The sequence below is a fragment of the Botrytis cinerea genome, chromosome 11 (assembly GCF_000143535.2).
Source record: "Botrytis cinerea B05.10 chromosome 11, complete sequence".
NCBI lineage: Eukaryota > Fungi > Ascomycota > Leotiomycetes > Helotiales > Sclerotiniaceae > Botrytis > Botrytis cinerea.
In genome coordinates, this window is record NC_037320.1 from 1,168,929 (window position 1) to 1,183,129 (window position 14,201).

The following is a 14,201-nucleotide window of genomic DNA, read 5'->3' on the forward strand; positions in this document are numbered from 1 at the left end:
GGAAGCCATAGTGTTTGAAAGCCTAGAGGATTAACGGATGCAAAATGGAGGGGCAAGAACTCATAACATCGGCCAAGTTTAGGAAGAATAATAGGCAGAGTTACAAGCCCCTCATTACCATTCTAAGGTAGGCTACTATTGATCCATAGTACATAGTATATAGTACATAGTACATGCCTCTTCAGATGTATTTGAATCCAGATCTGGAATTTCGAGGTGAAAGCACAACAAGATAATATTGAGCCGCAACATCCGATTAATGCCGTTAAACTCAAGCGGACCGTGCCTAAAAGGATCCCTCCTTCGAATCTGTGGAACTCGTAGAACTCGCAGAACTCGCAAAACTCCTAAAACTCGTAGAACTCGTAGAACTGAAAAGAGTCTCTCTATCCATCTAGGGAATAAACTATCTTAGTTGTTATGAATCTCTTGATGATGCTGTTTCTAGGGTCGTTCCATGATCAGTGCAATGTCCCTAGCGTAGTGGTAATTCTGATACCCCGCCATACCTTGGCAAAAAGCTTGATTCCTCGTGTCCCTTCGAACTCCCGAAACTTCAAATCGCAGTTCACGACATGGAAGACTTTTTTGGATGTAGTACTATGCGAAGTCTTTGGGTTCATCTGGCATGGCTGCTTTTCAACATAATCTTTAGTTTCTAGAAAGTCTGTTGACTTTGATTTGTCTACACCGTACCAAATCGTTTTTGAGAAACCATGGAGAACATATTTGCTAAGAATGAGATGTTTTGTTGCTGGGAAAGTTCTCAATAGATGCACTTGCCATTTGAGGATCTAGAGGATCTATATTCATTGTGGCTCATGTTCACATGCAGAGTTCAGATTCTGCTTCGGGTGTGCTTTAGATCTCACAGACGCCAATGCAGATAGCCTTCTGCAATGGAAGTTACGAAGACATGGCCGGCGCTTTGCGTTCTTGCCTATTCCTGTTTGCATGGCTCGCTCCTTCTCTAGTTCTGGAAATTGCCCTCTATCTCTCATTATCTCGTTCTTGAGCGGGGATGGTCAAATTCGGCCAGGTTAGTCAGGTTTGCCCCCCGCATTACCTGTCTTTCACATTTTCAAGGAATAATCCACACTTACTTCTGCAATATTATGATCGGAAGAAGAGTCTGAATTATAAATTTCTCTACTTGATTCCATTATATCATGGTTCGCCAATCTCTGGATGTCATCATTTCATGCTATTGCACATTTTCTTTCGCATGAACCAAATCCTTTCGATTCTCGTCGTATATCCTAAATCTCTCAAGAAGTCCCATCAACATGGTATTGCCTTCTTCTTGTATTATCGTACTTCTTACGGTGATCTTGAATGTTGTCCTAATCCAAGGTCTTTCATTTACCGACGAATATAGAGATGCAGATTTTCAGCAAACTGGATATTTGTAAGTAGTTTTCCTCCCATATACAAGAGGAGGATGCTGAACAATAATTAGGACTAATCATAACATGGACCCGGGAATTATTGATAGTTCATCATTTGGCCAGCTGTGGAAAGTCGCTTTCAATTACCAAGAACAGGTTAGTAATGCCATCATTGTTCCATTCAGATCTCAAGATTGAAGGTCAAGATATTCTACGAGAAACACGGACAGACCAACTGTCTAAGAGCTCTTGAAGCGTTGAGTTCTACATGATTTGGATCACTGCATTTGTGATTTGAAAATGCCTTCTCCGGGCATCGGATGATTTCGAGAAGTGCATGAACAACTGCTGACGAAGATAGTTCTATGCTAAACCATTGACTTATACACCACTTACAGGCGGCCCTCAACTGCTATTTCTTGCATCTAACCAAAATTATATCAGAACTCTTAATGCTGAGACAGGAGTTCTCATAAGCTCAAGACAGGTTCACACTCCTTTCTTACAATCTGAAATAGGATGTACAGGCAAGTCTGAATGTGAAATAATGATTGGATTCCACCAAGCTGACGTGTTTCAAGATATTCCCAATTACATCGGTATCATAGGTAGATAAGAGTTATGTCTTTGCCATGTTCCACCACTAATTAAGTTACAGGCACACCAACCATCGACCCCGCCACTGATATAGCATATTTCTTTTCCAAAACTTATATACCAAACTATAGAGTTCCAGGAAAGTAGGTATAAATGGTTTACCAATGTCAATATATCTATTGTCTAATTCCGTTCCCCAATTTCACGTTCTATTTTTTTGTATCATTCTATTTATTATTTTCCCTTCTCCTTATAGTATCAATTCATCATTCTCCTCATTTGGCTTCGGATACCTTTGACAAACGATACTGACTCTATGATCTTGCAGTACTGGAACAGCAAATGGTGTTTATTACTTTCATGCAGTCAATATCAGTACTTTACTTGATGTGGATTCTTACCCCATACTTATCGACGGCGCAATCGCAGACAATGCCCCCCAAAAGTATTTTATAGGAGGTGTTATTCTACAACGCCCTTCATTGACACAAGTTGGAAGTGTGGTATATGGCTCCTTTGGGGGCCATTGTGATCTATTCAATTACACCGGTCTTGTAATGGGCATCGATGTGAGCAAAGCCAAGATTATCACAAACTGGGCGGTTGAAAGTGGACCACTAGTTCCTCAAACAAATGTTTTGCTTCAGGGAGGTGGGGGTGGAGAAGGTGGTATATGGATGAGTGGAATGGGATTAGCAACCGATGGAGCTAGGATTTTCCTTGTATCTGGCAATGGTGGCGTAAGTATGCCATGTTGACCAGAAGTTACTAAATGCCAAATGATAACTGACGGTATTCCCTAGGCTCATCAAAACCAAGGGACACCAGCTTCAGGTTCGAGCGGTTGTCAAACACTCGGAGAAGCAACTATCAACCTAGCGTTGGATACCGCGGGGTTAATATCCGTATCGGATTACTTCCAGCCTTACGACTATCAGAACATGGATGCTGGTGATCAAGATTTTGGCAGTGGAGGCATTGTTCTACTTGATCCGACGGTATTCAAAGGTACAGGTGTAGACAAAATGGCCGTTACTGCTGGTAAAAATGGAAAAATATATATCCTCAATGCAAATAACCTTGGTGGATATAAGCTAGGACCTGGACAAACAGATAATATCTTGCAAACAATCGTCACGAGTGCTGCCGTATTTGGTGCATGCGGCTCTTATCCCCTTGAGGGGGGCTTCATCTATTGTACTCCAGTTGGTTTGGCAACATCAGTCTATCAGCTCACATTCACATCTAGTGGTCTTCCCCAATTTTCGAAAGTTGGTCAAACGAATGAGATCTCCGCAGGTCGTGTTGGAGTTGGAATCCCAACTATTACCAGCTTTAATAACCAAATCGGTACAGCGATTCTTTGGATGACAGACCCTGATGCTGGCCTCCGTGCGTGGTATGCAGTACCTCAGAATGGCGTTTTACAGGAAATAAAGTTACCGCAAATAGGAGGCGCAAACAAATTCCAGCGTCCAGCTTTCGGAAATGGTCGAGTATATACAACAGATTCAAACGGCGTTCTTTATTGTCTCGGAGCTCCTGTTAATCTTCCTCGTGGGTCTTGCTCTTTTCTTGAATAACTCTTCTGTCTGGTTATTTAAAATGAAACAGTACTGTATGCTAATCGTTGTTTAGTAAATTGTACTTCTCCAATTGATTTTGGCATCGTTGCGCTTGGGAATAAGTCTGTCCAGACTGTCAATTGTACTGCAATTATTGCTATCACTTCAATAGATGGTGCAACCGTTGGGAATGGGTATTTCTCCGTCGACAATTCAACGTTGCCATCAGGTCCCTTGAAAGCCGGGGCCACATTCACATTTCCTGTCACCTGGGACTTGTCCAATGTTCAAATTGGAGCTACGGCGAATACATCCTTTGGAAATGTATCTCCGGGAATAAAAAGCACACCGCTGACGATTTTAACGACAAATGCTGTCGCCGGCTTCGCTACTCTTTATCCAATAAGTTTGACTGGTACAGAGGTGTCCTCGAAGCCTTTTCTAGCTATTGCACCGACTACAGTGGATTATGGCGGAATTATCATCACAAATGGAAGTGATATAAATCCCCAATCAGCTATCTTTACAATATCAAACAAAGGGTTGATGCCTATGACAATCATGGGGTATGCATATACTGCGGACGAGTTGGATGATAGTCCAACCTTCATTAACAGCACCGTGATGGGTGGGACATGGGATTTGGGGTTTGGTTACTTCAGTGCAGTAGGTCTTCCGGAAATTGGAAGTCAAATCGCCCCTAGCTCTCAGATATCTATACAATCTTCCTTTAAACCAACTAATGGAACCGGATCATATAATTCCTATTGGCAAGTCTGGTCAGATGGAGGTACAGTTAACATTATTCTTGAGGGTATTGCTTCAACGGCTCCAATAACCAATTTTTCGATTAGCAATGGCGAAGGTGGATGGCTTCCCCAAGCCAACCTTATTATGGACTTTGGTAAAGTAGCACCTGGAAGCTCATCTTCCCAGCAGATACGAATTTGTAATGTTGGGGGCTCATCATTAGAGATCAGTAAGAGTAAACCACCAAATGGCGTCTTTCACATAAGTGACCCCACGGAATTGCACGAATCACAGCAGATAGCTGTCAATGATTGTGCGTATGGAACCGTCATTTTCTCAGCGAATGTGGTGCAATACAATAAGCCAGACCTTTTGCTTAACAATACTTGGACTTTAAATACAGACGATGTCAACTGGGGAGTTCACGTTGTTGAAATCACTGGAACTGTCATCTCGAAGAAGGTTGGCCCTGTAAATTCTACTACTGGTCAAACAATCTACAACTATCTTGGATGTTTTCGAGAATCTACTATTGGACCACGCCTATTCCCCAATCAAGGGTATACACCTAACGTCACTGCAAATAGTAATAATATGTGCCAAGAAGCATGTTATGGACTCGCACAATACAGCTTTGCTGGTACAGAATATACTAGCCAATGTTGGTGCGGCAAGTAAGTTTCAAAGACTCACTCACTCCTTCAGTCTGCCTACATTTGCTATCCTTCATCTTTGTATTTTATTCTGTATACTCGATCCGTTTCTTTATGTAGCATTCACGTTTCGATTTCTTCATGTGCTTCATTTTCCTTTGAAATCTGCCCTTGAAGTAATCTTAATGACAAAAATCTTCGCGTTCTGTCAAATCCCCTCAAATGCTATCTGCGAGCTCTAAGTAGCACCTGGACATTGTTTGAATGATCCTCGAGGATCGAGATTGGGTTTAGCGTGTTCATAAGCGAGAGCGCTAGATCAAATCATGGCCCTTTAGGGGATCACCTACGAGAAGTCCCCTCAAGTCAAACACTAGAGGATCTTCCAAGGATCTTCAAAATTCAGATTGTTCTAGTATGAAATGCTGACTTCTCAATCTTGCAGTACTCCACCACCGTTGGCCTCACAGGATCTTACTAATGCACTGTGTAATTTTGCTTGCCCGGGTGACCCGACCGATGGATGCGGGGGAACTGGCTATATTTCCGTTTTCTATAACCCTGCAGAATATGTGGCTGGATCTGATCCAGCATTGTATGGACCGAAGACAGTCAGTAGCGTTAGTAATTACAATTACTTGGGATGTTATAGTGAAGCCACAACTGGTCGTGCTTTGGGTGGTTTGAGCCCTCAAGCACCATCTACAGGATTTACAATTGAATTTTGTGAGACCGCTTGCAAAGGATTTTCATACTTTGGTATGGAGTATTCGAATGAGTGCTATTGCGGAAAGTGAGTATTATTCCAGTTTGCCTTCAAAATCTGCCATGGAAATACTGACTTGTCGATCTTCTAGTGTATTGGGCGTCGGCTCGATCAACCAGACTAGCAGCACTCCAAGTAACAATGGATGCTCCATGCTTTGTAAGGGTAATAATAAAGAATACTGCGGTGGACCAGGAAAAATTGATGTGTATATGCTGAGCACAGCAACTTCTTCTTCGCAATCTATGATTTCGACTAGTACAAGCTTAAGTGGTACTCCTTCAAATTTTACGACGCAGAGCACTACATCAATTTCCACATCAACTTTGTCGTCCTCGACATCTCCAACAACGTCAACATCCTTAACAATATCAACAACTTCAGCGAATTCAACAACACCAGCAATTCCTACACCCACAGGGCCCATCACGGTAACGAGTCTTCCCGGCTATAACTATCTAGGATGTTACAGTGAAGCGACCACAGGTCGTGCTCTCTCTAGTCTGCGGCCCGCAATTCCTATCGGAGGATTCACAATAGAGTCCTGCCAATCGAGCTGCTCGGCTTTTGAATATTTCGGAATGGAGTATTCTAATGAGTTAGCCTGCTCTGTTACTCATTCCCTGCAAATCCTAGCTAAATCTTTGTAGATGCTACTGTGGTGCGACCATCAATGCCGGTTCGGTTCTCCAAGAAAGTACCATCCCGAGTGTTAATGGATGTGATATGTTGTGCGCTGGAGATTCTGGTGAATACTGTGGAGGTTATATTACCATATTTTCCATCAAATTCCCTCTACAGAAACATATCCACTAATACATACACAATAGGTGGCTCTAGACTCAACATATACCAATTCAACGGTACTATCCCAGTACCAACACCAGCTCCATCGGAAACAATCACAGTTATGAATTTAAAGGGCTGGAATTATTTAGGGTGCTATAATGAATCCACAACGGGTCGCGCTTTAAGTGGTTTGGAAAATCCAATTCCGGGGATGAATAACAGTATTGAGGCATGTTCTATGGCCTGTGAGGGATGGACTTACTTTGGAGTTGAATATGGTGAGTATATCTTATCTTGGTTGTAGGATAGGAACGCGTTGTTTCTGTTGTTATAGTACGACTAGGTTAGAGTGAGTGCTAATGTCCACCATGAAATTTAGGAGACGAATGCTATTGCGGGTCATATATCAACGCAGGCGCAACACTTCAATCAGGCACATTACCAAGCACTACAGGGTGTGATATGGTCTGTTCAGGTAATGAGACGGAAGCTTGCGGAGGAAGTTTGAGGTTGAATTTATATCAGGTTATGTGAGGGAGGGATCTATGATGAGCGAAGAGCTTTAGAGGTATATTCATGGGTGACCCGAAATCTACAAGGGTGCATTTATTTGTACTTGATTTCAAGCCTCCGCTTTTGACGAAAGAATTTTATCGGAGCGAGGAGATGATAGATCGTGGGAATGGAGAGAGTGGAGAGGTGGGACTTGATTTGCATCGACACTATTTCATCGTTGCGGTGGCTTTACGTGAATTTGTCAATAAAATCGGCGTTTCTTGGAAGTTGGGCTTGATTTATTGAGATTTCTAGTCCTCAGAATTGAGCATGAAGGAGCGATTATGATTTGTGATGAATAATGAAATCTTCCATCGATTGATAAGAATCATCTTCCATATTTGAAAAGCGTAGTCCAGGGTGGGGTCGAAAGCATCTCAACACCACATAGTGAGCCATATGGTGTTTTGATCTTTCACCAGCATTTGCGACTTTGAGTCATGAACAATGATTCTTAGACATGATTCGATGGACGGAATTTGAATACAGAAATCCACTCACTACTTTGACTACTTTGCGTCTTCACCTTTTTAGATTCTTCCCACTGTCCATTACAATGTTGGTACCACACTCACCACACATAAACTGCCAACTTGTAAATCGAATACGTATGCGAAGAAGGAGCCTGAGTACATTAGCCAGGTTCCACCTTATGGATATCAATAACAATCAATCTAAAGAGGCAGAATCTATTGAAATATTTATACTAGCAATTGCTGACTGGTATTTAGAATATTCTGACGAGGCAATTGAGACAGCTTCGTTTAGTCTTATGCCATACTTTTCAGGGTGCTCTTCTGGATTATCATATCAAGTTTTATACTTGTAAACTTAGTTGAATTGAAGACGGAAGTCGGGAGATTGAAAAGAATCGATAATTATGGTTGTATTTGGGAGTCTTAGATAAAATACCGTCTAAAAGCAAATAAATTTTTGCCGGTCACATGATATATATTGCATATCATAGATGGGAATCGAACTTATGTTACTTTGAGAATATTCATATAGTACTTTACTACGTGGTGTATATAAATTAATACAAGATTTGCATTGAAATTAGAGAGTAGGATAGAAGTGAGCAAGCATAGCTTGTGAGAGGAAAGATATGATGGTGTAGTAAAGAGACAATGCTGGAAGGAAAGATTTGAAGGAAGACGGGGTTACAAACGAATGTATATTCAAAGTTAAGATGTGATAATATTGCAGAGTGATAGAGGGCAAATTGTTCTTGCAACGGTATTAATTTATATTTAGCCTCGATTGCGGAAGTGTGCATAACAGAATCATTGGGGCAACAGGGGGATGTAACTTGTACCCTTTCTGTATCTCCTCATCTAGTGGCTATAGCCCTCAACTGCATGGAATTGTTTTCTCAACGTTTAAATTCGTTGTCACGATTTTGTGCAAAGGGAAGATTGATGGAAAGCGGCAGCATTGTTAAGAAATTGGGGGGTTGAATTTGCGTGGCCCAATCAACTATCTCAAACTCATGTCACGAAAGAAGTAAATCCAATTCGGCAACCTACTAACCTAATGTTAATCTTTCTAAAGCAGGGTTGAGAATTATTTGGAGAAGTCATGAATGAGTATTATACTTGGAAATTCCGGAAAAGGAGACGAAGTCCTTAACGAAGTGTATTTAGTTGAATATGAGATGTGAGAATAGAACATCTGGCAAGCCAATATTTCGCGTGCGAGGTGCATAATTAATAAGAGATGAGTGAGATCTATCAAATTTGATGTCGAGTGAGGTTTGAGTAGGGTAAGCACGGACCTCAATGTGACTGTGAACTTCAACATCATTCATGTTTATGATTGATCATCCGATTGCACTCGTCTCATCATGTTTTGCACTCATATCATCTCGTTCTGTGAATACACTGTGAATATAGTTCTGTGAACATCTTCATGAATTCAGAATGCTTTTCCGCTTGTTAATCCAAAGGTACTTGGGCACAATGAGGCAGCTACTAACTTCGTCTCGAAATTCTCATGGTCTTTTGGGTATATTGATGTATTGGAGTGAAGTGGCGGGTGCATCTGCTCTCTTACCATGATACGATGGAGCTCTCGAGACGCTCTTGCTTAAGGGTAAATGACTTTACCATGATGTCATTTGGTTGCTGGGCTGGTGTGGAAACCAAGCGAATAGTTATGCACACCTGCGAATTGAAGTTGGAAGTTCAGATTCGAGGTCTGCGTCCCAATTCCTGCCCAAAAACGCATATTCATGATCACACCCCCGATCTTCAGGAAGAGCCTCTTGCTTTCACTGCGGCTGTTGTGAATGCGAAGATAATTACTCACTATCCATACTGTGCGTGAACAAAACAAAATATCTCGAGAGCAGCTACACTGAGGAGAGTTTAGAGTATTTTCACTTCACTTTTGATTTTCGAAGGACGATATTCGCTTTCTGATATCTGCCGCCTCGATTTAGGAGACTAGTGTTATCTTCTCGAGTCCTCTTCAATCTCCAAATCTATAAACCTTCAATCTATCAACTTTCGATCTCACTTCTTACCTACAATCCAACCTCCACTCTATCTTACAAAAAGAGAACTTCCATCAACTCAGCGAATGAGAAAAACAGATTACTCAGATCGAAACCTCTCTGAGCTTGAAAGAACAGATTCCTCTGGTCTTCTATCTCTATATCACACTTTTTCTATCCCGATCTTTTCAATTATCACTGTATAACCTCGTGTTTTCAGCCGCACTCGAAATTGTTCCTCGAAAAACTCCTACGATCACTGATCTATTCATCGTTGTAACCTTTGTCGTCATCTTTGTGCGCAATTAGGCACATTAAAATCATGGACGAAATCCAGTCAGAGGGCAGGTATGCCACAGCACCTGCAACTCCATCTGATCCCGAGAATATGGCAGGCTCTGAGCCTTTTGCAAAATCTGCAACAATGTCCCCGAGAACACCAAAGACAGTCTCTGCCAGAGAGAAAATTTTGGAAACACCAACCAAGGCTGAAGAGGATGATTTGAGGGAAAGCGATGCAGCCGCATGGTCTGCATCCCGCGCAGGCTCTACACCTCGGACACCTTGGAAGCGACCACGGCCTTATTATGGGAGTTTGGAGGATGAAGAAGAAGACAAGTTCGATGTTCCACCTAAGCATGAAGCTTCTGGTTCGGACGAATTTCCGTCGGCAAATGACATTTGCAGTCCTTCAAAGCGCCACAAATATGTACAAGACAACCGCCAGGCTTCTCGTGGCCAGCCCAATCTCTCTAGACCACAAATGAATAAAAATTCAGTAGAATTTCCTTCCAACGATGGAAATGATTTCGAAGAATCAGAAGAGTGTGGATCCAGTGACAATGATAACAATGAAGACAGCTTTTTTGTAGCTGCGCAAGTCTCAACATCTCGAAACAAGACAAAGGCAACGAAGATCCTTCGTCAGAAACCAGCCAGAAATTCAGAGGAATGGTTCAATCGCCCAAAAAATACAAAACTCAAATCAACCAAGTCACAAAGTCGCCGGACCTTTGCACAAGATGGAGCTGAGGACAAAATACAAAGCATGATGAATCACGATCCTCTTGCGGGGAAGAATTCCGAGCGTGATAGAGCACCAACTCAATTTCTTGATGTATCCAACAAGAGCGAATGGTTCAAGTTATTATCCAACCTCAATTTATCCGGAGATTGTCGAGGAGATCCCAATTCACTGAAAGTTGCGAGTGAAAGCTTTGGACTTGGTAAGATCAAGCTTATACATCTTGAGAATGACAAAAGTCTTCACAAAACAACATGGCTGCTTAAAGGCATGAAAACTCGTGAGTGGCGTAACGTTTCTGTTTCACACACATGTTAGCTAACTTTAGAGTGCAGCTTTATGGCATCACCAGCTCATCGGTGTTCACTGGATGATGAGTCGGGAGTTTTCCAAAGAGGAACCCAAAGGGGGAATTGTCGCAGACGCCATGGGACTGGGTAAAACCATTGAAGTGCTAGCGGTAAGTCAAGAATATCGATATATACTTGTCAAACGCTAAAGTTCATGTAAGGCAATTGTCGCGAATCCGAGACCTAAAGGTGCTGTCAAAAAGAAGATTGGACCTACTCTGATCGTTTGTCCTGCTTGCATTGTGAGTCTTGATCCATGCTGCATGAAAGTTTTGGCATGTTCTAACTCGAATCAGATCGATCAATGGCAATCTGAGATCGGGAAACATTTGGAGGAAGACAAGTACCAGAATGTTGTTGCTTATAAAGCAGGCTCAGGTCCCACAAAGGCGAACTTAATGGGTGCAGACATCGTACTCGCTTCCTATACCCAGTTGAGAATCAGTTGCCCTTGGCCACCAGAGACGATTTTGCGAAGATTGAGAAAAGAAGCCACGAGCAAGGGTAACAAAGCACCGATGAATCCAAAAGCGGTTGAAGACTGGGTAGATAAACACCGCGAGAAGCAAGGTGGACTTTTGCATAAGATTTCCTGGTATCGAGTAGGTTCATGTGCCGGAATACACTTTTATTACATTGGTTGACATAGCCTACAGGTGGTTCTTGATGAAGCAGTATGTACTTCATGATCGCTTCGAACAATAGTCATTACGCAGCTGACATGCGCAGCAAAACATAAAAAATGAGGCTGTCCGCACAAGCCATGCAGCAAATGCTTTATTAGGTCAACATAGATGGGCCATGAGCGGAGTAAGATACTTCACCTTCGACCCAAGAGGTTTTAACATACTAACGTTATAGACACCAATGATGAACCGACGAGAAGGTGATGTTCTTCCTTCTGTCTCTATACTCCAATGATTGATTTGAGAGCAGAATTGTACCCCTACTTTAGGTTCTTAAAAGATCCGACAATCACAGACCTCTCCATGCAAGTCAAGTCGCTCGGTGGTAGACATTATGACACTAGAACTAACAACTGTACAGGTTCACACGCGAGTTCTGCGAAGAAAACAATGTTTGTCACCCCTCTTTGTTTCTATTTACCTTCTAATAAATACAATAGAAAAGATGTGACGAGAGAATTAATGAAGTTCTAGGCCGCATCATCCTAAGGTGAGCAAAATTTAATTAAGGAGTCTTTTAAACTTAGATATTATTCATGACTAACTTCACAATAGACGAACAATGACCGATAAAATACTTGGGAGAGAAATTGTGGAACTTCCTCCTTTCACGAAGAAAAATGACTTGATATTGTTTAACCAGGCAACTGAAATACTTTATCAAGCAGTTGAGCAGCGATTCCGCGAACTCGTGACTGAAGCATTCAAAAATGATGATCCGCGGAAAAAGATGCAGTATTCTATTGTTGCTCTTCTTCGGCTCCGACAGTAAGCTTCGAATTGTACTCTTGAAGCTTTTCACTGACCTGACATTAAGATTTACTGCGCATCCCCTGATCATTGAACCGCAAATGAAGGTTATTCTCCCTGTGATTATTATCAACACAAAAGATATTCTAAACTTACACCTAATAGATTATGTTCCATATCAAGGAGCTCAAGGAAATCCAAAAGAAAATGAATGGTGCAGATCCCCAGTTACACCATCGTAAGTATTCCCTTCATACGCTTTTACCTTTCATTTCTAATGATTCCCAGGAATTGATCTGTGGATCAGAGATCTGGAATGTGGGCGCGAGAGTCCCAAATCTTTCAAGTTTCAAGATACAGATGCATGTGGCATTTGCGATGAGATAGAAATTGATGATGCGCAGCAAGTTCGTACTTGCAAGAATCGTCATATCTTCTGCAGATTGTGCATTGATAATTATTGTACCACCCAAGCTGCCACAGAACAGGTTGATGTAAGTTCAATTGCAAAATTATTCCCGCCCTTCAAATTACTTATCATGATAAGGATGGTAAAATGAAATGCCCAGCGGCCTTATGCGAAGGAACATTCGAATTCGACCGTCTCAAAAATGTCAGCGGCACCCCAAAAGAAAGATCATCTAAACAGAAAAAAGGGAGAGACGTATTGAGGTATGTACCTCCTCTAGGAGCTCGATCGGAATGGTTAGAAGATGTAGATGCTGGAAAATCTGCCTTACCACAAAGTACAAAGTTAGCATCTATTCGAAAACTGCTTCTGGAGTGGAGAAAAGGAACAAGATTGGATAAAACTATTATCTTTGTTCAGTGGAAGGCTATGATCCTTCTCATTGGCATGATGCTCGAAGAAGACAACTTTCATTTCGTATATTACACTGGTGATATGAGCAAGAGAAATCGTGCAAATGCTCTGGATTCGTTCGAGAACATGAAAGAAGTCACCGTTATGATTATGGGCTTGAAGGTTGGAGGTGTTGGGCTTAATATAACTTGTGCTAACAGAGCAATCATGGTTGACCTATGGTGGAACCAGGCAATAGAAATGCAGGCGAACGCTCGAATCTATCGGATCGGGCAACCAAAAGAGACGCATTTTCGGAGAGAAGTCGTGAGACGCAGCGCTGACATACGTCTTGCATTGACGCAATTGAAAAAGAATGCTTTGATTGTAGGAACTAGCAAGGTTCTTGGTGATCATGGTCAAATGTCGGCATTGGGGCGTGTTATTGAGGATGAGAATGGCAATCCTATTGACATCGTTGCGGATTACAGAGCCCTCGATACACCGGAAATTCTGGCCCTACTTGAGGAAAGTGATGTCAATATGGCAGGATCGGGGGTGTATCATAATCCAGGACAGGAAGAATACGCAGAAGAGGGTGGTGCAGATGAACCGATGGAAACTGACAAGGCGGGCCCAGAGCCAAACGCATCCGAAATAGATTCCGACGACGCGGCTCTTTTTGAGGCTCTCAGCAATGAGTAAAGAGGTATAAATGGAACTGCCGACAACGATTATGAATTTTCGTAATTCTAATGTGGACATGATCCTTGCTATTATTCTAACGACCATCGCGTAGCAGTTTTGCAAAGAAATCCACTATGACTGCACTCCTCGATTATATTCTCACAATGATCACGAGATTACTGCTGGATTCATCGCCGAATACATGGAGGATCTGGACCTCCCACAAAACACCGATTCCACATCATCCTCGCAGCATCTCAGCAAATGCTTCTTTTTGTCCCCAGCACTTTTTCTCATCAGCATTTCCGTCAACTATACCTAAGAAATTCAAATTTCGGATCTAAT

General features: G+C 42.1%; 2 protein-coding genes across 5 annotated transcripts; both read left to right on the forward strand.

The window, feature by feature from the left end:
- Positions 1–1,186: 1,186 nt before the first annotated feature.
- Positions 1,187–7,377, forward strand: BCIN_11g03380 (hypothetical protein). 3 transcript variants are annotated; one of them, XM_024695949.1, is made up of 13 exons: positions 1,187–1,408; positions 1,460–1,544; positions 1,750–1,915; positions 1,970–1,996; positions 2,047–2,128; positions 2,314–2,725; positions 2,789–3,542; positions 3,624–4,974; positions 5,399–5,746; positions 5,811–6,317; positions 6,370–6,482; positions 6,550–6,786; positions 6,888–7,377. In XM_024695949.1, exons 1-13 carry the CDS (start codon positions 1,287–1,289, stop codon positions 7,040–7,042), a joined length of 4,359 nt encoding a protein of 1,452 aa, XP_024551751.1. In that variant the 5' UTR covers positions 1,187–1,286; the 3' UTR covers positions 7,043–7,377. The 3 variants fall into 3 exon arrangements, with proteins under 3 accessions (XP_024551751.1, XP_024551752.1, XP_024551753.1); XM_024695950.1 differs by having other exon boundaries at positions 5,811–6,482; XM_024695951.1 differs by having other exon boundaries at positions 6,370–6,786.
- A 1,741-nt stretch (positions 7,378–9,118) lies between these two features.
- Positions 9,119–14,047, forward strand: BCIN_11g03390 (hypothetical protein). Of its 2 annotated transcripts, XM_024695952.1 has the most exons (15): positions 9,119–10,861; positions 10,917–11,041; positions 11,093–11,173; positions 11,228–11,533; positions 11,588–11,605; positions 11,661–11,741; positions 11,793–11,817; positions 11,868–11,922; positions 11,979–12,009; positions 12,058–12,107; positions 12,173–12,385; positions 12,435–12,474; positions 12,533–12,605; positions 12,656–12,861; positions 12,915–14,047. In XM_024695952.1, the coding sequence occupies exons 1-15, from the start codon at positions 9,880–9,882 to the stop codon at positions 13,872–13,874; spliced, it is 3,246 nt and encodes a 1,081-aa protein (XP_024551755.1). In that variant the 5' UTR covers positions 9,119–9,879; the 3' UTR covers positions 13,875–14,047. The 2 variants fall into 2 exon arrangements, with proteins under 2 accessions (XP_024551755.1, XP_024551754.1); XM_024695953.1 differs by having other exon boundaries at positions 11,793–11,922.
- Positions 14,048–14,201: the final 154 nt, after the last annotated feature.